The 22,310-nt window shown below is 34.3% G+C and overlaps 1 protein-coding gene across 5 annotated transcripts in view; it reads right to left on the reverse strand.

The window, feature by feature from the left end:
- Nucleotides 1-22,310, reverse strand: part of LOC125671916 (BAI1-associated protein 3-like) — a 120,374-nt gene that overhangs the window by 26,546 nt on the left and 71,518 nt on the right. For 4 of the 5 annotated variants that reach the window (XR_008802595.1, XM_048907901.2, XM_048907903.2 and 1 more), the window contains 10 exons: nt 16,585-16,733; nt 15,736-15,856; nt 15,545-15,559; nt 15,003-15,074; nt 13,583-13,657; nt 13,292-13,393; nt 9,106-9,309; nt 5,739-5,807; nt 3,970-4,116; nt 636-749 (listed from right to left, as the gene is read on the reverse strand). Coding sequence is in view for 4 of the 5 variants with exons in the window: in XM_048907901.2 (XP_048763858.1) it covers nt 636-749; nt 3,970-4,116; nt 5,739-5,807; nt 9,106-9,309; nt 13,292-13,393; nt 13,583-13,657; nt 15,003-15,074; nt 15,545-15,559; nt 15,736-15,856; nt 16,585-16,733 (1,068 nt within the window). In the remaining variant the exon portion in view is untranslated. The remainder of the gene's footprint in view (nt 1-635; nt 750-3,969; nt 4,117-5,738; nt 5,808-9,105; nt 9,310-13,291; nt 13,394-13,582; nt 13,658-15,002; nt 15,075-15,544; nt 15,560-15,735; nt 15,857-16,584; nt 16,734-22,310) is intronic. The other variant, XM_048907902.2, reaches the window with a different exon arrangement.

Consider the following 22,310-nt stretch of genomic DNA (forward strand, 5'->3'; position numbering starts at 1 on the left):
CAAAAGTCCCATAACTCCTGTACAATTTGTCAAATCAAAATGGTGGTGCAATATGATCAAATACATATGGTGACTAACATTCCTACAAAATTTGAACAAAATTCATTTAGCAGTTTCTGAGGAGTTACGTCCACAAAGTTAAGAGGTACATCAGTATCTCTATGTCCCCTTCCGCATTGCGGTGGGGGACAAAACAGGTCCTTGCTTAAAAACCGAGACAGGAGAGCAAACTAAGATCTGTGTAAAATGTTTCAATTTTTCCCCCCACTAAATTTGTTTTCAATTCAACATCTCCATGTCTTTTGATTGTGTTGCTTATGTAAGATGCCATATTTCATGTATTCTTATCATCTATCCATTTCTGTACATTATATCTGTCTGTGAATATGTTTTGAACAGGACCACAATGTAAACTAGTTTCTATAACTTATCGTGCAATCCTTCATAAATAAAGGACATTATTATTATACGTCATGAAGACCATTCCTAGTGTTAAAGCAATTATAGTTTCATTACCCCGACATAGGTTGATGTACCATTTAATGATTACTAAAGTTTGATATGTTAGAAATCATTAAAAGATTTCTTCCGTAAGTGTCCTTTCTTCTGATGGAAGAAGTGAATCAGATACTTACCATACATTGGTCTGATGTAATTTTCTTCATTTCTAATCCTTTCTCGTTAGCATGGAAAAAATCCACCAACAATCCTAAAGCATCATACATTCTTTTGTAAATGACAGGTTTTCTCTGTAAAAAACAAATGCCAGTCTTTTAGAGAATAGATTCAAATTTCAGTCATTATCAAATGATGGTATATACAAATCTGCTCTAAACAAGTGAATCAAAATACAGTGAAATCAAAGAAAAAATCATATTTCTTAGGTGTCAAGGCAAAAATAACACAGAAGCAAAAATTTCCCAGTATGCAGTCAGCTGACTCCACCCACCATTCTTACAACCCCTATTACACTGTTAAGAAACTAGTAATATTAAAGTGGGCATGTCACACATGGATTTATGGGTAAATTAGAGTAGATTATGTTAATTGTGAATTCTTGTGCATTGTAAAACTGCTATATCATAAAAGGTGCAGCTGATTATCACTTCATTTTTTCCCTACAAAGACGGTAGTGTCTGTGGTTTAAAGGACACATCGCATGTTTTTAAACTTTTTAATTTTTTCAGCAAAATTAATTCATTTCATACCTAAAACTACTTTACATGTGTTTTAAATGAAACAGTTTGTGTAGTTTTCGAGTTTGAAAGCGATGAAATTCAAATCTTGCGATATGCATATTTTCTTCGATATTTTACGCGCCATTATCTGTGACGTCATATGCGACCTCGAGCGAGAAGATTTGAAAACAGTTGATAACCATTTCATAAACAGATTAGATTTAATTGACAAACAAACAATTATCACATTAACAGCTTGTAAATAACACTGCATTAGGGTGTTTTGTGCCGTTTAAGGGTGTACTTACTGTCAGTAGAGAGGATTTGGACTGGTTTTTTTTCAATTTTCGAAGGAAGGTATGAGGGACAAGACGTGAATATTTTTTGTCGGCACAACGACTTTGCCATAAAACCCCCCAGTAGAATTTGTCCCTGTACTTTTTCAGACAAGCACTTGGACAAAGACGTAGATAAACTGCGAGAAAATTGTTCTATCGAAGCTACGCACTGTTACATATAGGATTACGGCATATGCTTTCCGTTCTGCTCTCGAATTCAATACACACTCACACCAACTGACCTTCACCTTGTAACAACATATAGGCAGAACTTTGCTAGCAGTGTCTACCAACTGGTAGTTTTAAAAAAGAAATTAAAGATAAAAGATAATTGAACTTTCAATTATAAATAATAAAATATAATATTTCCCGACTTTGAATTGAATTATAATGCTTTCATTTTTTTTAAGGAACGCGTACGTGTTTACAACAACAGCACGCCGCGCTCCCACTTCCTAAGTAACAACGTGTAGATAACAAAAAATAATGATTAATAAAATTGCTTGAATAAAATAATTTAAAAGTATTGTGATTTTCACAATAAGTTTGATCATCATTATTATTATTTTTTTTCCGAAATGTACCCGTGATAGTAGGCCTAGTTGTCAATGATACATAATCGTATCATAATTTAGGCCTATCTAACTTCTCCAAAAATAAATTTAATAATTATTGCACTGTTTATTTTAGAAAAACAACAACGCTATTTACAGTTGTTTACAGAAATGGCATTACCAAATTGTGTTTAGACAGTGATCCCATGTAAACATTTACTCGCAAATTTATGCAGATTTCATAGTCGCTTTTCTCGCTACATTTGGGTCGCTATTTGTATGCACTGGTGACTAAAAGATATAAGACTCGGGAAATTTGTCAACATCGAAATAAATGTTATCCATGGTAAATAAATTAGGCCCCTAAAACCCGAGTTTTTGAAAATATCTAACACTACTTTTACAACAACTTGATCGACGAAGGTCGCATATGACGTCACTGTACCACGTGACTACCTATCTAATTAACTAGGCTTTTTGAAATCGGGGCTTAGATTTAAGTCCATATTGTGGCTAATTATCGCAATACTTCAGCGAACGAACTATTACAATTAATTTCTATAAGCATAAGGAAGACAAAATGCATATAATTCTATATACTTTGAAAACACGAGATGTGTCCTTTAACAGAATGATGCAATTTTAGAACACAAGAACATTAGTAAAACTTATGGATGCTCCTGAACTACTTCATATGACGAATGACTTGCACAATGATCAATAACTGTTAAAATATTGTTGAAATTCATTTGTTCCCCATATACACTGTATATAAGGTACATGTATATGTTGAGTGATGTTGACCTTTACAAAATTACCTTGAGTGACCTTTGTCTGAAAGTCATTTGCCTGTTATTTATTTGTGTAATATATGGTAAATACCTATTCAAAGACTGTTGAAATTATGAATTTTTTCCTTATATAACGTACATATTCTGAGTGACCTTGACCTTTCCTAAATGACTTTGGCCCAAAAGTCCCTGTCCCAAGGAATACTTGTGATCAATTATGATCAATTTCTAATGAAAGGAAATACGAGCTCAGACGAACAGCACGACAGCAACTATATTATGCTCTCCCGAAAAATTGTCAGGGAGCATAAAAAAACAACCTGAAGTTTTGTTGTTGGTCAGTGACAGTGTGTTATAACATTTCTTTTCCTACAAATTTTACTGTCAAAACAAATTCATTGTAATCTGAAAATCAGATCCGACTGCTGTAAATTTCTTGGTACATATTAAAAATATAAAGTAGGATCGAAGGTAAATTCTAATCTGATAATCTGATTTATTAATGGACTACTCAAGACTTTTGTCAGGTGACAGTCATGTACTCATTAATAAAATTCAATATGATAACCAAAGCAGTAATTCTGTAACATTATATTGGTAACAGTGTAATTATTATTACATTAAACTCCGATTTATTGTCATTCCAAGGTTTATCACATTGAAACTTATCATTGAACATGAGCAAATTCATAAGTGAAGACTGCGAGTCAGTAAATGTTGACCTAAGGATGCAATTTTTAGCTGCCATATAACCATTAATTGTCACATACTGTCACGATATGCAGAGCTCTGTATAACAGATAAAGTATTTTATAGTAAAGTCCAAACTGAAGATTTAGGAGGCGTAACTCTCATCCTGCAAAATCCAACAACAAATTCTTTTGAGACAGACTACCATTTGATAATTGCTCACAATAGTGTCATTAAACCATTGCAAAGTTAAATTAGGCAGATCCGAAGTATCATTCTTTATAGAAATCTAGCTCATCAAATGTTGAGTATTAAAATTTTAGTCACTGATCAATAAGACTGAGCGAATGTCATTCAGGTACTATTATGAAAACTTCCTCATTTCTCTGAAGATGATATCATGATTATCTTCCCTTACCGATTCTTCTGTAACTAGGACTTCGTTGAATTCCTCAAGGACTTCGACCCATATAGACTGGAGGATCCTGTCAAAGTTGGCCTTCAGAAGATACTGGTTCAAGGTCAATAGGTTACTGTCCAGGTATTTCATTAGTTCTTCAACAGCCTGGAAAGATAGATATTTCTGTTTACAGCCTGAGAAGACAGACTGTTCCTGTTTACAATATCTTTCTAATCTAACAAAATTCACCATGAAATTTCAAGGGGCAAGGCCACAATTTTATCTGAAATTTCTCAATTTCTAATTTTCAATTTTATTGTTCATGATGCATTATATTCGGTGTTTCTAACAGTCAACTGAACTCTGAATGTCAGGTGTCAATTTACAAACATTATAATTCTTTGTCCCATAAATAATGACTATGTCTTTACTTGTTGATTTGAATTGAACATATCTTATTGTATAAGTATACAAAGGGATTAATTACAAGTTCTAACAACTTAGAAAACCTCTCACAAATAAATGGTTGTAAAGAAGTGTCCTATTTTCATCAAAGTGAGTAGTAACAAACAAAGAATACTTCAATTAGAAAGCATGAGCAGGAAAATACACATGAAATCCGATAAGCCACATAGGAGAAGTGTTCACAAACTATTTTACACCCTCCACCCCTCAGATCCACTATAACTTTGAGGATAACAATTGAATCCTCCTCAGTCCTGTCCCTACAATATGCACATCTGCAAATGGCATTGAAGCATTGTGCAAAATTTCAGGTCTATCAGATAAGCCATATAGGAGGAGAAGCATTCACAAGCTATTTTAACATCCTCCACCCCTCTTAGATCCACTATAACTTTTCAGAAAATAATTGGATCCTCCCGTTCCAACAATATGCACATCTACAAATGGCAATGAAGCATTGTACATAGTTTTAAGTCTATTCGATAAGCCATATAGAAGGAAAAACGTTCACAAGATTTTGTGACTGAGAGACAGAAAATACAAAAACAATGTCCCCCTCCTGAAAGAGAGAAGACGTACTAATGACTGATTGTTGATTGCATTACATGTATAATGTTTGTTTCAGTAAATAAACAAAACAGAAAAATTTCTTTCTCTCTTTTTCATGTTAATGTCAGAAATAATTGTGCCAAAGTTTGAACATGCAAATGCATCTGTATCGCAAGTGTTGGCACGACACGAGTGCCCCCGCCTGCAGTAAAGTCAAATGTAGGAAATCCATCAAAGTATAGCATTGAGTGTGGTATTTAGATTGTATGTTACACCAATTTAGTACAGTGAAGAACTCAACAACAATCCTTAACAGTGAGTACATGTATTAACAGCCATAAAATATTAAATACATTAATTTTTCTACATTAAAGGGGTACTACTCCATAAAAATCAATGAACCGGAACAAAACTCATACACGATCTGTAACTCATCAATATACATCTGCATACAAAAAAATCAGTTCAATATCTCAAGGTGTTATGAAAAAAATGTCCGGAAAACTGGTCGCAACAGTCATTTTTCAACATTAAGGGGGCATTACACCATAAAAAAAATCAACAAACCAGAACAAAACTCAAACTCGATCTGTAACTCATCAATATACATCTGCATACAAAAAAATCAATTCAATATCTCAAGGCGTTTAGAAAACAGTCTGGGAAAATGGAGTTTTGCAGAAGGATTGAAGGATGGACAAGGGTACTAAAACTATATGCCCTGACTACTTTGTGGTTGGGGCATAAAAATATGAAATCACTTCAGCACCTACCTCCTCAGCAGGGACTAATTCTGGTGCCCAGTTTAAGTGGAATACATCACTCTTGATGTCTGGACGCATCTGTTTTAAATTAAATCAAGAAGGTTAATCCTTGAAAAAAAATTAAATTTTTTTTGTCATTTACATTCACAGATTTATATTAGATGCACCATTTGAAGACACTTCACTGTCAAAACATAATATTCAAAACAATACAAATAACAACACTAAGGGAAGTAAGATAAAAAGTTCAATGTCTGACAAAAACAAAAAAACAAACCCACACAACTAAATTAACATTGTTTGCAATCTCCAAATATGATGAATGTTGATCCAAATCGATTATCAACTTCAAGTACTAATATTAAACACTTTATGCCTTTTATTTAAGAAATAAAGATTGTGTTTTTGTGTACATTGCAGGTTAGCATCCGAGTTCGAGAAATATTGTTTTGAAATACAAGAATATCAGTCAAATTGATGGATGCTTCCCAAAATACATCTAACCAATGAACTATATTGCATATGATGATCGAATGACTCGCACAATAATATTAAATAACTGTAGAAATATTGTTGACATGAAGGCTTCTTTTTCATATATAAGGTATATGTTGAGCAACAGTGACCTTTACAAAATGACATGGAGTGACCTTTATTGGAGAGCCATTTGCCTATTACTTATTTGTGTGATGCATGATCAATACCTGTTCAAAAACTTTTGAAATTATGAAATTTTTATTTATACAGGTGACTCTCGATAACTTGAAGTTCAAGGGACCTTGATAAAACTTTGAGAGATTGAAAGTTCGAGAGATAAAAAAAATTCAGAAATTAAAGTTGCGACCATATGGTTAAGATTTTACAGTAACCGGAAATGTTTACCAGCAAGATCATTGGATCGTTTCGACACGTTTTCCTTCATATTTATCGGGTAGTTGATTCAATTTCAAAATAAAGAATTTGCATTAATAAAAAGATTTCAAAGTTTATGTATTATTTGTTCCTTTATCACGGTAAGATAGGTGTACAAAACTAATTTCTGATAAAGCTTTACTGTCCCTAGCTAAACAGAGCACATTTGATGTCGCTTTACACAAAGCAAAATATGTACAACGTTTTAGAGTACCTTTACACAAAGAACAAACTCGAGAAATTTAACAGTCTGTAGATCTCTGAATTTTTGTCTCTAAATTAATGTCCCAAACTTACTCTCTGGTTGTCAAGTCAAAGCCAATTATAGATTTCCTTCATAGTTGGATTCTATATAAATTATAATCATCACCATACCTGGTGTAGGGTGAAAACTGACCAATTAACCAATTATATACTTAAGAGCCCACCTCCACAAAGAAGCACTTGTGATGTATCACCTAGGTAAACACCTAATTACCATGACCACACTAGCCTCCAGCATTCAACAAAATGCAGGTAAGGTCCAAGCAGAAATAATTATATGCTTGGGTAATGGTCGGTATACGTTACCCACCACTTTGAGAGACGAGAGTGAAAAACAATGAAATGTGTTTTACGGGACCCAACTTCACTTCGAGAGATCGAGAACTTCGAGTGATTGAACGTTCAAGAGATCGATAGTAAATTTTCTTAGTTATATAGAGAAAAAAATCGGGACCATGATTTCACTTCGAGAGATCGAAGTTCTAGCCATTGAGAGTCACCTGTATGAGGTATGTGTTCTGAGTGACCTTGACCTTTCCAAAATGACCTTGGTCCAAAAGTCCTTGTCTCAAGGAACATTTGTGATCAATTATATCAATTTCTGATGATAGGTTTAGGAGACATGAGCTCAGATGGACAGACATGATGGCAACTATCTGCTCCCCCTAAATTTTTCGGGGAGCATAATAAAAGCAGAGGCTTTTGGCCTATTCAACTTAATTAGTAGATTATCATGAAGGGTCATCAAAAAGTATGGAGTGGGTGGGAGGATTTTATTTCTTAATTTTTATTTTCTGAGAAAAACATTAATGAAAAACGAGTTTTGTCAACAGAAGTGCATCATTTATGCCTGATGGATATCAATATATGCTTAATTCAGACGAATTCCAGGTTAAGCGCTTTAATTTCAAACACAGAAAGTTACCAAACGTCTTCAAGATATGAAGAACATTAATTCCTTCCTTTCATTTACGCCCGTAAGAACGCGAGAAATTAAGAAAACCATAACGATGTAATTTCTTCTCGTGGCTTTTCACGTTGCTGTACCGGAAATGTAAACAAAGTGTAAATACCGGAGTCGGACATGAAAATTTTTCGGAAATCACAAGTTCCGCAAAATAAAAAAAATTCGGGAGGGCCAATTTTTCAGGGGCAGGCGGGGATGATAATATATCAATCAAGTTGAATTGGCCTTATATTTCAAACAATATTTTGAGACCGAGGAGGTTCAATCTAATTAAAATTAGATCCTTTGATCCGCTCATCTACTATCGCTACACAAGGATCTAACAACTCTCCATAAGAGGTCATCTCAGATTGAACTTTGTTGAGAAAATAGCACCCAATCAAATTCTAATCTCTTGACCAATCAGAATATCGCATCTAAACTACTGTTCGGGAGTGTGAAAAAATGGCGGCGCCTACAATCGACAACATTGTCGAAGAACTATTACCGGATTTTGGCGTGAACGCTCTGAAACCGGAACAGAAGGAAATAATTAGCAATATTACAAAGAAGAAAGATTGCATTGCTGTCTTGCCAACTGGGTTTGGAAAGTCGTTGCCATTCCAGGTTTACGCTGCAGCTCAGAAACGAACTAGTCGTGAGGCTGGACATGTACTCGTATGTTCGCCATTGATAGGCCTGATGAAGGACCAGACCAAAAAGCTGTCTCGTATCAGTTACTTAAGCGTTGGCTACAAAGGTAATACTCATGATACGACTAAATGTATAGTTTCAGCTTCGAAAGCTTCTTCCATGTCGCAGTACCGTTTCGATCAACTTCTTTTATTAGAAATGAAAACCCGCACAGACAACAAATATTACATAAACTATATATCCTGCGTGGTGTGGACGGCGAGGCTGGTATGGCCGCAGCCATTTTACTTGTTTATATATACGTTCGGAAGACGTCGTTTCCGAGAATATACAATCGCACCGACGATTCTCAAGCCGATCGCTGATTGGTCAATGCAAAAGTTCAATCTGAGATGACCTCTTATGGAGAGTTGTTAGATCCTTGTGTAGCGATAGTAGATGAGCGGATCAAAGGATCTAATTTTAATTAGATTGGAGGAGGTTTAGGGAGTTTTTACTCCTCCTTCCCCCAACTATTATTACTTGAATCTAAATTTTTATCTGACATACAAAACGTATCAATCTTTTGACAAAATCTACACCGACTCTTCACCACCCTACCTTATCAGCCACACGATCCACCACCTGTTGGATCTTCTCTACCATGCTCTGATCCGCCTCTCTCACAGTAGCGTGGAGATTAAATTTTGTCCCCAGCTCACTCCCCTGTTCTACTGCGTGTTGGATGTCAACAAAATTCAGTGTTTCTGGGAGTTGTTTCAGGGCCCTCCGAACTTGCTCTATGTTGTTGATGGTAATACAAAGCTGTTTCAAGATATCCAAGAAATGAATAACCATTTTAACAAGAGGCCCATGGGCCACATCGCTCACCTGAGTCACCTTGGCCCATATCTGAAGACTTTCCATATATATTTGCATGTAAAACCTTTGTCCCTATTATGGCCTCAACCTACTCCTGGAGGCCATGATTTTGCAAACTTGAATCTACACAATGTCAGAAAGCTTTCATGTAAATGTCAACTTCTTGGGGCCATGATTTGAATAAACATGAATCTGCACTATGTCAGAAAGCTTTCATGTAAATATCAGCTTTTCTGGCTCAGTGGTTCTTGAGAAGAAGATTTTTCCTATATATTTGCATGTAAAACTTTGATCCCCCCTTGTGGACCCATCCTACCCCCGGGGTCATGATTTGAACAAACTTGAATCTGCACTATGTCAAAAAGCTTTCATGTAAATATCAGCTTTTCTGGCTCAGTGGTTCTTGAGAAGAAGATTTTTCCTATATATTTGCATGTAAAACTTTGATCCCCCCTTGTGGTCCCATCCTACCTCTGGGGGCTATGATTTGAATAACCTTGAATCTGCACTATGTCAGAAAGCTTTCATGTAAATATCAGCTCTTCTGGCTCAGTGGTTCTTCAAGGGAAGAAGATTTTTATATTTGCATGTAAAACTTTGATCCCCTATTGTGGTCCCATCCTATCCCCGGGGGCCATGATTTGAACAAACTTGAATCTACACTATGTCAGAAAGCTTTCATGTAAATATCAACTTTTCTGGCTCAGTGGTTCTTGAGAAGAAGACTTTTAAAGATTTTTCCTATATATTTGCAAGTAAAACTTTGATCCCCTATTGTGGCCCCATCCAACCCCGGGGGCCATGATTTGAACAAACTTGAATCTGCACTATGCCAGGAAGCCTTCATGTAAATCTCAGCTTTTCTGGCTCAGTGGTTCTTAAGAATTTCCCAATATATTTGTATGTAAAACTTTGATCCCCCTTGTGGCCCCATCCTACCCCGGGAGGCCATTATTTGAACAATCTTAAATTTGCACTATGTTAGGAAGCTTTCATGTAAATATCAGCTCTTCTGGCTCACTGGTTTTTGAGAAGAAGATTTTTAAAGATTTTTCCTATATATTTGCAAGTAAAACTTTGATCCCCTATTGTGGTCCCATCCTATCCCCGGGGGCCATGATTTGAACAAACTTGAATGTACACTATGTCAGAAAGCTTTCATGTAAATATCAGCTTTTCTGGCTCAGTGGTTCTTGAGAAGAAGATTTTTAAAGATATTTCCTATATATTTGTATGTAATACTTTGATTCCCTATTGTGGCACCATCCAACCCCCGGGGGCCATGATTTGAACAAACTTGAATCTGCAATATGTCAGGAAGCTTTCATGTAAATTTCAGCTCTTCTGGCCCAGTGGTTCTTGAGAAGAAGACTTTTAAATGACCCCACCCTATTTTTGCATTTTTGTGATTATCTCCCCTTTGAAAGGGACATGGCCCTTCATTTGAACAAACTTGAAAGCCCTTTGCCCAAGGATGCTTTTGGCTAAGTTTGGTTGAAATTGGCCCAGTGGTTCTGGAGAAGAAGTCGAAAATGTAAAATGTTTACAGACAGATGGACAGATAACAGGCGATCAGAATAGCTCACTTGAGCTTTCCGCTTAGGTGAGCTAAAAACTTCACCGGATTATAGAGTAGTGGTCTCATGATCATGTCCTGTGAAGTCTAAAGGGCTTATAGGTTGATTTGACCATGTATCCCAGTCAACTTCATATCCCAGTGAAGGTTTTAAAATGGTTCTTCATTACTTAATATGAATGCACTTGAAACGAACAGGCAATTTTAATTTGTGACGCTAATCAATTACTGTGTACCATGCTAAAAGTGGTAATGTATCATTTAAATTCAATCATCAAAAGTTAAAGTATAACAAGTGATTAACAATTGCAATCTAACTAAAATGAAATGTTAGATCCACTGACATACTCATTACACTGTGATTGGAACAACTGCATCCAATAAGTTTCAATGGGTCTTGAATGTACTATTATGTTCATTAAAAAATTCTCCATATTGTGTGACACAGCTGACTCCAATCAAATATTGGGAGCAATGTTAACTGTGAAGTTGTGGAAAGAGGATTTCTTTAAAGGAGCTTATTTATAATAGATTGTGACTGAAAATCTCAATGCTTGCTTGAGATGAACACAGCATCTAGCTTACACAAACTTTGTCGTCTCGAGTAATTTCAGGATAGTGTACTTCTTGAACCAGAATTATCTTATTTCCACAAGTCTTTATTTCCTCCTGCATATAGTACATTGCTAGCATTTCTTTTCAGTGAGATTGATAAATTCCTTTTGTACCTTTTTGGGAAGGCCTCTGATCATGTCCCGACACATTATCATAAATGTTGTTTAATATTCTATTTTATAAAGTTCATTTTCACATATTCAAGAAAATACAAGTATATCATGAAAGGTGAAGATAACGAACAGCGATCAATCTCATAACTCCTATAAGCAATACAAAATAGAGAATTGGGCAAACACGGACCCCTGAATATACCAGAGGTGGGATCAGGTGCTTAGGAGTAAGCATCCCCTATCAACCGATCACACCTGCCGTAAACACTGATATAATAAAATATGCATTTTTATGAATAAATCTCATATTAAAGTGTTCATGTGATTTTTACTTTCATTTTCTTGACCATCATGCTGGTACATTGTTTACTTTATTGAAGCAACACACTGTTCCATGCAGATATCACTGCACCATATGCAAATGAAATCTTCCAACCTTTGACCTCCAAAAAACTTCAAAGGAAATTGAAATAATTTTTATTTGGTACAATGTATGTTTACAGACTAAGGGAATATTAAGTTGCATACATTCCAATTTGTGATTGTCACCATTGTATTGATCAGTATACTTGGGAGATCTTGAATCAGTGATTAGGTTTTTCCCTAGCTTGCACTGCCTTGGTAGACAATCAAGATTTTTGATACCAAAATTCAAAGAGTTTATAGGTAGTCATTCTGGCAACAATTTACTATGATGATGATGCATGGGTGTTAATTTTTGGGACAGTACATCAAAACATGAAAATAATCAAAGTAATTAAAGATGTGACTAATACATAGAATGCTGGTAATTTTTGTTCATGTAAAAAAAGGTTGAGAAATACATGTATTTACATGTTAATGCTCCCAATTTGTGTCCCAGAGAAGGACCATCTGACAGTCTTATAACTTCCCATCAAATCTGTTACTATCAAGAGGGAGATGAAAATCTACTCAGGAAATATGAAATTCAACAATATTCAAAGCAGAATGGCTGTATTCCAGTTCATGAATTCAACTCACCAATGTGTGAAACCATCTTATAAATTATGGCATCAACTTTAGTGCGGATGTTTAATCTAAATTGGCTGTATAATCTCCTTGCTCATTCAGAAATCTTCGTATCGATGAGTTGTGAAGACACTGCAGTATTCCCAAAGTCTGTAAACAGACTCATGCTTACCTGTTCTGTAAACAGACTCGTGCTTACCTGTTCTGTAAACAGACTCTTGCTTACCTGTTCTGTAAACAGACTCTTGCTTACCTGTTCTGTAAACAGACTCTTGCTTACCTGTTCTGTAAACAGACTCATGCTTACCTGTTCTGTAAACAGACTCATGCTTACCTGTTCTGTAAACAGACTCATGCTTACCTGTTCTGTAAACAGACTCATGCTTACCTGTTCTGTAAACAGACTCATGCTTACCTGTTCTGTAAACAGACTCTTGTTTACCTGTTCTGTAAACAGACTCATGCTTACCTGTTCTGTAAACAGACTCATGCTTACCTGTTCTGTAAACAGACTCTTGCTTACCTGTTCTGTAAACAGACTCATGCTTACCTGTTCTGTAAACAGACTCGTGCTTATCTGTTCTGTAAACAGACTCTTGTTTACCTGTTCTGTAAACAGACTCATGCTTACCTGTTCTGTAACATCAAATTGACCCTCATCATCATAGTAGCCTTTGTCAATGAGTTTCTGGTGGATCAAATCGGCATAGACCTTCCCACAGTCACACATATCCTGCAAATAAAGAATTTCAAATCAAGAATTTGATTTACGCATTAACAAATAATTCAAATGTGTGATTTGTAACCATATCCCATTACATCAAAAGCATATGGCTATGTACATGTACTACTTGTATATGTATTTCTCTGGTACAATATAGGTTTTGCCTATCAAAAACAATATTAAATACTTGTACTTTACCTTCGTTAATTTTAATACCATAGAATAAGAATCCACAACATCTGGCCAGCTGAGTTGCCTCCAGAACTCTGAAATCTAAAAGACAAAAAAAAAAATAATACATAAAAATAAATAAATAAATAAACCCAAAACAGACATTTTAAAATTTTAATGGTTTGAAGAATGAGAGCATATTCATGACTTTAAAAGGTAATGAAATGCCATTTTCAAGGCAATTAACTTTTTCCCATGGGTGTAAGATTTGAATTATTTGTGCAGGTTATGCTACTCAAAGAATACTGAAATTTAGACCCTTAAAATAGCATAATTTTACACTTCAACATCCCAAAACACAGACATACTGATGAATATCCCTGTAATCTTTGAAATTGTCTACTGACCTTTGACCACAGTGTCAAGAGACAAAGACTCTGCAGAAGCAAATTTTGTGTGGAGATCTCTTCATAACAAAGCCTATACAAGATTAAGGTTGTGACCCTAACCTTACCTAGGGTTAATTATCTAATTTCATTAAATCTGGATAATATATTGCATAAAAGACCAATGGGCCATATTTCTCATGTTAATAGTTGTATTTTCTCTTGAAAAATAGTTAAACACTACCCCCCCCTTCATTACTCATTTGACAAATTGTACCCTTGCATGGTTTAAGGTTTGTTTTTTTGTTTTGTTTTTTACATATATCTGTGTGACGATGTCTGTTTACTTGTAATAAAATGTCATGCTGAGTAGCATTTTCTATATTGCACATCACATTTGATCTGTTCATAAATACTAAAAAATAAATCCATGACCAATGGCACATATTTTTTATATCTATAAACTCTTATTGTCTGTATCCTTAAGTAATTTGTAGAATTTCAGGAACTTATTTATTATCTTGATATCATAACTAGAATGCTATGACCACAACAATTAAAATACTCATTGATGCTATCTATTGAGCATATATAGCATAAAAGTGGAGTAGAACAAATCTACATAATTACTATTAATTTCTGAGGGCATCATTGAATAAGCATTATCCTATATTCTTTGAATTTTCAATGTTTAGGGAAGCTTTCATAGATATTTTTAATTTTCTGGTCCTGTGGTTGTTTTGATGTTTTTAAATAACCATCCATTTTTTAACATATCCCCATTATCTCCCCTTTGAAAGGGATCTATGACCTCTTCATATTAAAAAATAATTTGACTTTTACAAAAGATGCTTTACATCAAGTTAATTCAGAATTGGAATTGCGGTTCTTCAGACTTATAGATGATAATGGGGAAAGTTCATGACAACACAAAATCGTAAAACAAAATTTATTTGGATGTTTTCAAGAAAGCTTAAATGGGCCCTTGGTTCAGGTTAGCTAATAAAACAAATAGTCTGCAGATTTCTAAAAATAAAATCAAAGAAAGCAGTGTGATAAACCTGAGAGAAACAGCAGCAGACATCAACAGCTGAGGTACTGAACTTGGTTCCCGAGTTCCCTAAATCTGCTGTCTGAAAGTACAAAAGTGTGTAAGGCAGCTCAGTATGACCCTAAAATATTAATAAAAACTGTTGAATTTTTTTTTCATCTTTAAAATAATTGCAGTTAAACTAATTGTTATTTGAAATACAAGTATACAGACAGTGGAAATATTAATTTCTTCAAATTACAGGGAAATCACAAATGAAAAACCATCTGCACTTATAAACACTGGACAAGTTTTAGTAACATACACATGAACTTACAGTGCTTTATTCACGTCTGCACTTATAAACACTGGACAAGTTTTAGTAACATACATATGAACTAACAGTGCTTTATTCACATGTGTGCGATGCTCACACAACAGCTAGAAATGTGTAGACTGTAAAACATGCCGATTGATGTCAATGGTTGTAATACTAAAGGGAAGTAACTTGAAAATTTATCGATGTGGTGCAGTTATTCAAAATACAAAAGTCAACATCGACATGATACAAACCTTAGAAGATAGAAGCTGTACAAGACAGAGATTACAAATTGAAAATCTCTCAATTAACAATTTCTGCGCAAGTACAAAGTATGAAAAGTACATCAATATAGTTAGTGTGCATAAAAATTGACAATTCTGAACATTTTATTTCCATTTTAGTGAGGTCTCAATTGTGACACGTAAATCCCTTATAGATGTACCTTATCAAGCTCAATGGCTTTGTGTATGCGATAGATAGCTTTTTCCTGAGCTACGGCGATCCATCGAGTTACAGCAAAATGGAACCATTTGTAATACTGTTCTATTTGTAATGTGTCTAGACTGCAAATCACAAACGAATATAAAATATTCAATAAAATATCCTAGAACAATGTCTACATTGTATAAGCATTTAATCAAATGAAACAATTTTCAATTTCTTGTTTTAACTGCAATGAAATTTGGTAGCAAAATAAAACTATTTTACATAAATTTAAATTTGTTTATGTATATATTTATAGGTTATAGACTTTGTATGGAAAAATATGACGACCGAGTTTTTTGGCGTGTAGACGGACCGAGCTTGCGAGGTCCGTCCGCGACATAAAACGAGGTCGTTATATTTTCCCATACAAAGTCTATAACCTTTTTATTATATACTTTCAATTTCATTTAGAAACTAACAATAATTTATTTTTAACAATTTATTTATTGGTTTAACTGAGTAAAAGATGAAAAACACGAAAAATTTGAAAATTAACGACGTAGTAATTTGCTTGTGTATTGATTGTGACGTAATGTTTGCGGGCCGGAATGTTTCCGGGCATATATCGTGTGATATATGCCCGCAAACTTTTAAAGAAAAGAGAAGAGATGAAATTGAAAGTATATAATATATATATATATATATATATATATATATATAGTAAAATTGCACAAAATGTCCATGGTATAGGTATACAAAAAATATATCCAACGATGACTAAGTACACATTATCCACATTAATTAAATGTCGATCATGTGTACTTAGTCATCATTGGATATATTATATATATATATATATTCCCACCTTTCTGGCAGCTGATGTCCATATTTACAAAACTCCTGTAGGGCCAAGTACAGTTCAAAGTAGGTAGTTCCCAGAATTCCCTCCTGCATCTCTTTGCTTCCTTTGCTAATATTTCTTTTCTTCATGCAATCTGCAAACTCTTCCCCAAGCTGAAATTCAGGTAGAAATTACCATAAGTACTTTAATTAGCCTAACAAGAAATAAATATAATATACAGGATATGTAATCAATTATATTATTTACTGTGTGTCAAATCTCTCTTTCTCTCTCTCATACATATATAATTGTTTTAAATTAACCCTTCTTCTGTGGCTTTAAACCCCCCCCCCCCCCAAACGTTAAATGATGTGAAGAAATTTGGAACGCATAATACATAAGCCATCTTGTTTACATTATTAATTCAACATACATGTTATCATTTAATTTTGATTAGATTGATTTATCTAATATCCTGGATCCTGTAATTGCAATGGAGAAAATTTTAAAGATGTAAATAGTTTCAATGAAATCCAAGACCAAAATACCAGTTCCCTACAGGAAGTGAAATTAGCTAAATTTAATTATCTCTTGCTTCACTAGTTGCGGGCTCAAGAAATTTCTAGAAATTTGCAGAGATTGACATTTCAATTTGTAATGGCAATACCGGTACCCTGAAAAGTTTATTATCAATTAAATTGAGCACAAGGGAATTTTGTAGATTCTTTATTTCATTATGCAAGTACTTAGCATCATAAAATGACTTGTAAAGGTCAAATTGCGAGAACATGAATTCACGAGTGGTCTGCTTATCAACAGCTAGTTTTTATACATATTTCAGCAAAATAAAAATATAGCAGACTACCGGGTAATTGTATTTCGCTTGTGATGCTTCTGAAAATTTACAAAACTAGAACTGTCCCGATGGGGCTCGATCATACCCCTGCAGGGCACATTGGATGGAGGGAAATAGTGAATTTGTTCTCATTAAAGAAAAAATGGTTTAAATTTGAAGATATGCTCTGGACAGACAACATAACACACACACCCTAAAAATGGAACCAAATAGGTGACTGACCTCAATAGCTCGAAGTTCAAGGAATATTTATCTTCTGGCTGACATTTTCACCTGTCAGTTCCAGAGGATGGTCAAGGGACCTTCATAAAACTTTTGAGTGATCGAGAGTTTGAAGTCAAATCAGGAAATTAAGGGTCCAGCCATTAGGCCAATTCAATTTAATTGGTAGATTATCATCCAGGGTCACCAAAAAGTACGGGGCAGGTGGGAGGATTTCATTTTTTAATTTTTATTTTCTCAGAAAAAATATTAATGACAAACAAGCTTTTGTCAACAGAAGTGTATATTATTTAATGCCAGATGAATATCAATCTATGCTTATTTCACAGACAAATTTCAGGTTGGGCTTTAATTTCAAACAAAGAAAGATACCAAACTTCTTCAAGATTTATGCCCGTAAGAACGCAAGAAATTAAGAAAACCATGTTTATTTAGTATTTTCTTCATGTGGCTTCTCACATTGTTATCGGAAATGTAAATAAGAAAAGCAAATACCAGAGTCGGACATGAACATTTTCCACAAATCGCAAAATAAAAAAATTCGGGACGGGTCGCTTTTTGAGGGGTGGGCGGGGATGATAATCTATCAATTAAGTTGTATTGGCCTTATGGTTAAGATTTTATAGTAAACGGAGTGCATATTTACCACATCCTGGCATCATTTTGACATATTGTCCTTCATAACTTGATTTTAACAACACAGAACTTTACCTTGCATAGGCGAAAAGATTTTTTAAAGTTTATGAATTTAATTGTTCTTTTCTCATTGTAGATATTGTAATGAAACTGAGGGTATAGTGGTAATTACATAATCAGGGGCTGCTGTTTCTTTTCTGATCATTCGTCAAGGTCGAAATGGTTGCATTGATTGAGATTCATAATAAAGAAAGACAACCAAATGTATTAATACTTTAACCGATAGTTATAAGAATGATATTTTGTGTAAAGTTTACAATCTTTATTGTGACGATCCACAAAGCACACATTCTAATAAATAACAAAGTTTTCTTACCAAGTCTCTACACAATATTCTCAAAATTACTGTTTCAATATCAAGTCCTGTTTCAATGTCAAGTCCAAACAAGACGTTACGTTGGCTATAGTAGAGTTATATAACAAAAACAAAGCACAAGGAGGGGTGTGTGTAAATTAACCAATTCACCCAACGCGGAAACACAGGCGATGTGTCGCCTCTATAAACACCTAACTTACATGGCGTTCCTCGGTATACAGGAAAGGTCCAAGCGGAAATAATTATATGCTGGAGTGATTGTGTATATACATTACTATTGGAGAGATCGAGAATGAAAAACAATGAAATTTTACTTCAGGAGATTGAGAATTTAAGAGATTGAGAGTCTTGATTTTACTATGATTTTTAAGGTAATTCCACGTCCTTCTAGAATTATAGGTTCAATCTTATATTTGTTTGTTGATTCTTCAAATGTTATATCTTGGTAACAAATAAAAATGATAAAATAAGTATGTTGTGGTATTAATGAATTTTTTATCAATCAGCACACATATACCTGTTTTCAACATCAGAAAATTGCTATTTTCCTTAAACAGCATATCAAAATTTCACAAAAACTGGTTAAAATGATATAATAGTATTCATAACAATTTCATGAAACTGTTTCTTTAAAAAATTTACAAAATGTTTTTGAAAAATAAAGGAAATCTATCACATAATGGACTTGATGTCTTGCAGAAAAGTTCAATGATATATAGATTATCTTGGGTACTATGAAACCACTCTCTATGTACAGCATTGCATCAATTTCCACAATAAACTGTCACAATCTGTAGAATTCATCAAAGCAAGACGTCCGTATCATTCATCTAAGCAACTGAATTTTCTTGAATACAATTGAATCTACACTATGTAAGAATGCTTGCATATCAAGAAAACAAACCATGTGGTTCTAAAGAAGAAGAAATAAGAATTTTCTTATATAATATTCCTAAAGAATTTTTAAAACCCCCATAGAAGAAGAAATAAGAATTTTCTTATATAATATTCCTAAAGAATTTTTAAAACCCCCATAGAAGAAGAAATAAGAATTTTCTTATATAATATTCCTAAAGAATTTTTAAAAACCCCATAGAAGAAGAAATAAGAATTTTCTCATATATATTCCTACAGAATTTTTGAAAACCTCACAGAAGAAGAAATAAGAATTTTCTTATATTAATATTCCTTAAAAAAAATTGAAAACCTCACTTTGGTTCCATCCTACTTAGGGCTGTTCCAGAAATGATCAAATGGGGGGGGGGGGGGGTCGGGCGGCAAACGATATTTTTTTGTATGGGTGGTCGTATTTTTTCAAATTTTAATTGGTCCGTGGTTGGACTGTTAAAAAAATATTTATTATGGGTAGTGGGTAATTTCTATTGTTTTATTTTGTGCCACATGGGTGTTGAGTTTTCAGAATATTTTTATTGTCGCTCTTGTCGTGTTGGTTACAAAATGTCGGAGGGAAAATTGAAAACGTGCTTTCGAAATCGGAAGTAACATAGAACTATTCGAATTGTCGCTCTTTGCAGCGCATAACTTTCCATTACGGCACTCTTCAAATTAGAGGCGCCTTTGGACGTGATGGCAGCGAACTCTGTTCTGTAGATTATTACAGTTTACAGTGCATCGATTTTGGGAATATTTTGAAACCAATAGGTATTTCGTTTTCTAATAAAAATAGGCAAACCTTAGTTGATTTATACGAGGGTACCGATGTGTTATATTTATCAGTCGGTGTGATGGCCTCCGGGCGCGGGCTCCATTAGAAGACGAACGATTCGTGGAAAAACATATCCATACCCATTTCATGATAATAGCATCGTTTGGACTCCCAATCTTTCCAACATTCCCGCCATAGATGCCTTTGATTGTTGATGTGACATCGTTTCTTCAGAACTACTGTGATACAATGTCGCACAGGCATTACCGCGTCATTGACTAGAATGTTTGTCCCGAAAACCTCGCGAGATTTGTACCGTTTTCATTTTTAAAAATATTTTTGTGGTGGGTCTGGTTATTTTTTTTTTTTTTTTTATTAGATGGGTCATTGTAAAATGAGTTTATTAATTTGATGGGTCATGGGGTAATTTTTTTTTTTTTTTTTTATGGGTGCTTGGTATATACAAAAGGTGCCCCCCCCCCCCCCCCCCCCCCCCCCCCCCCATGTATTTATTTCTGGAATAGCCCTTAGGTGATTGTGATTTTAACTAGCTTTTGACATATTATATAAGTTATGTAACTCACAAGATCTTTCAATCCCCCCACCTAATTTTCTTGATTATCTCCCTGTAAAACGTGGTTTCATCTTTCATTTTTAAAAATCTCGATTCCCTTTCACCGAGGGATTTGGTTGAAATAGACTATATTATTTTATAGGAGTCAAAAATGTGAAAAGTTTACATGGACAGATGATGGAAGAATTTTGATCAGAAAAGCTCACTTGAACTTTAATCTCTGGTGAGCTAAAACAAGTGGATAGATCTCATCAGTGACTAAAAGACAAAACTCCCCAAGCTGCAATTACAAGTGTGCAAGTAGCAGAGAAATGTAAACAAATGTATAAATATCATATGTACTATAAAAATATTGTGCACGGGGAAATATTGCCAATGATCTCTGATATTCTTTTGTTTCCTTTTTGTTTTCATAAACATTGTCTCAGCAATCTTGTGAAAAAGATTCTTTCATACCATTGATGTCCCTTTGAAAAATACGCATGCATTCAATACTGTAGGCATGCTTATTTCCATAGGGTCAAAATTCTGCATATTGAAAATTTCTATTTGACCGTGGGTGCAAAGAAGGTCAATTCATACTCACACTATATAACAAGGGTTCAATGTAGAAAAAAACTATCAATTTCCATTCAATATTGTTTAATTTAAAAGAACATTTTTTTTTATAAAGAGCATATTTAAACTAGATGTGTATGAATGATATGAATGATGCTATCCAAGGGCCATAACTCTGCCAAAAGTTATCCGACTGAACCTGTAAAAGTACTCAGACATAGGTATTCTCATGATTTATCCCAAATTTCAATTAAAAAAATCCAGGTACATGTATGACTGAGGAAATGGGAAGGAATAAATTGTCTAAGTCCAAGCAGCAAAAACTATTCGACTGGACCAAATACAAACTTAACCTGCACATTTTCAGGGACGATCTATATTTCCAAATTTCAATTCAAAGTATTCACGTATGACTTCAAGATAATCAGCAGAAACTGAATTTATCAAAATTGCTTAGAAATACTCTGAACAGTTATCAATATGACACCACAATTCACAGTGTCTGATCAATCGTCAATATGCAATCATAAAGTTTCATTTTCTTAAATTAAAAAAAAAATGAATTTAATGTATGCTGGTACTAAATTCTGCAGATTTTCCTCAGACTGCAGAAATCTGTACCATGCAAAAAAAACCTTACATCTACAGTACGTGTATATGAATCTTATTCACCAAGACTTTCTGAACTCATCAAAAAGAAAAATCTCCTCTTTCTTATCAAATTTCCATAAATCCAGAGAAAAGCCCTGTATTCATATAATCTTTGGATCACCAAATTTTTTTTATACTTGATATACATGAGCATGTGACCATAGCAAAAATTCTTGTGATTTCAAGCTCTTGTTTTCAAGGGTCCAGAAAT

Source organism: Ostrea edulis, chromosome 4 (assembly GCF_947568905.1).
Source record: "Ostrea edulis chromosome 4, xbOstEdul1.1, whole genome shotgun sequence".
Lineage (NCBI taxonomy): Eukaryota > Metazoa > Mollusca > Bivalvia > Ostreida > Ostreidae > Ostrea > Ostrea edulis.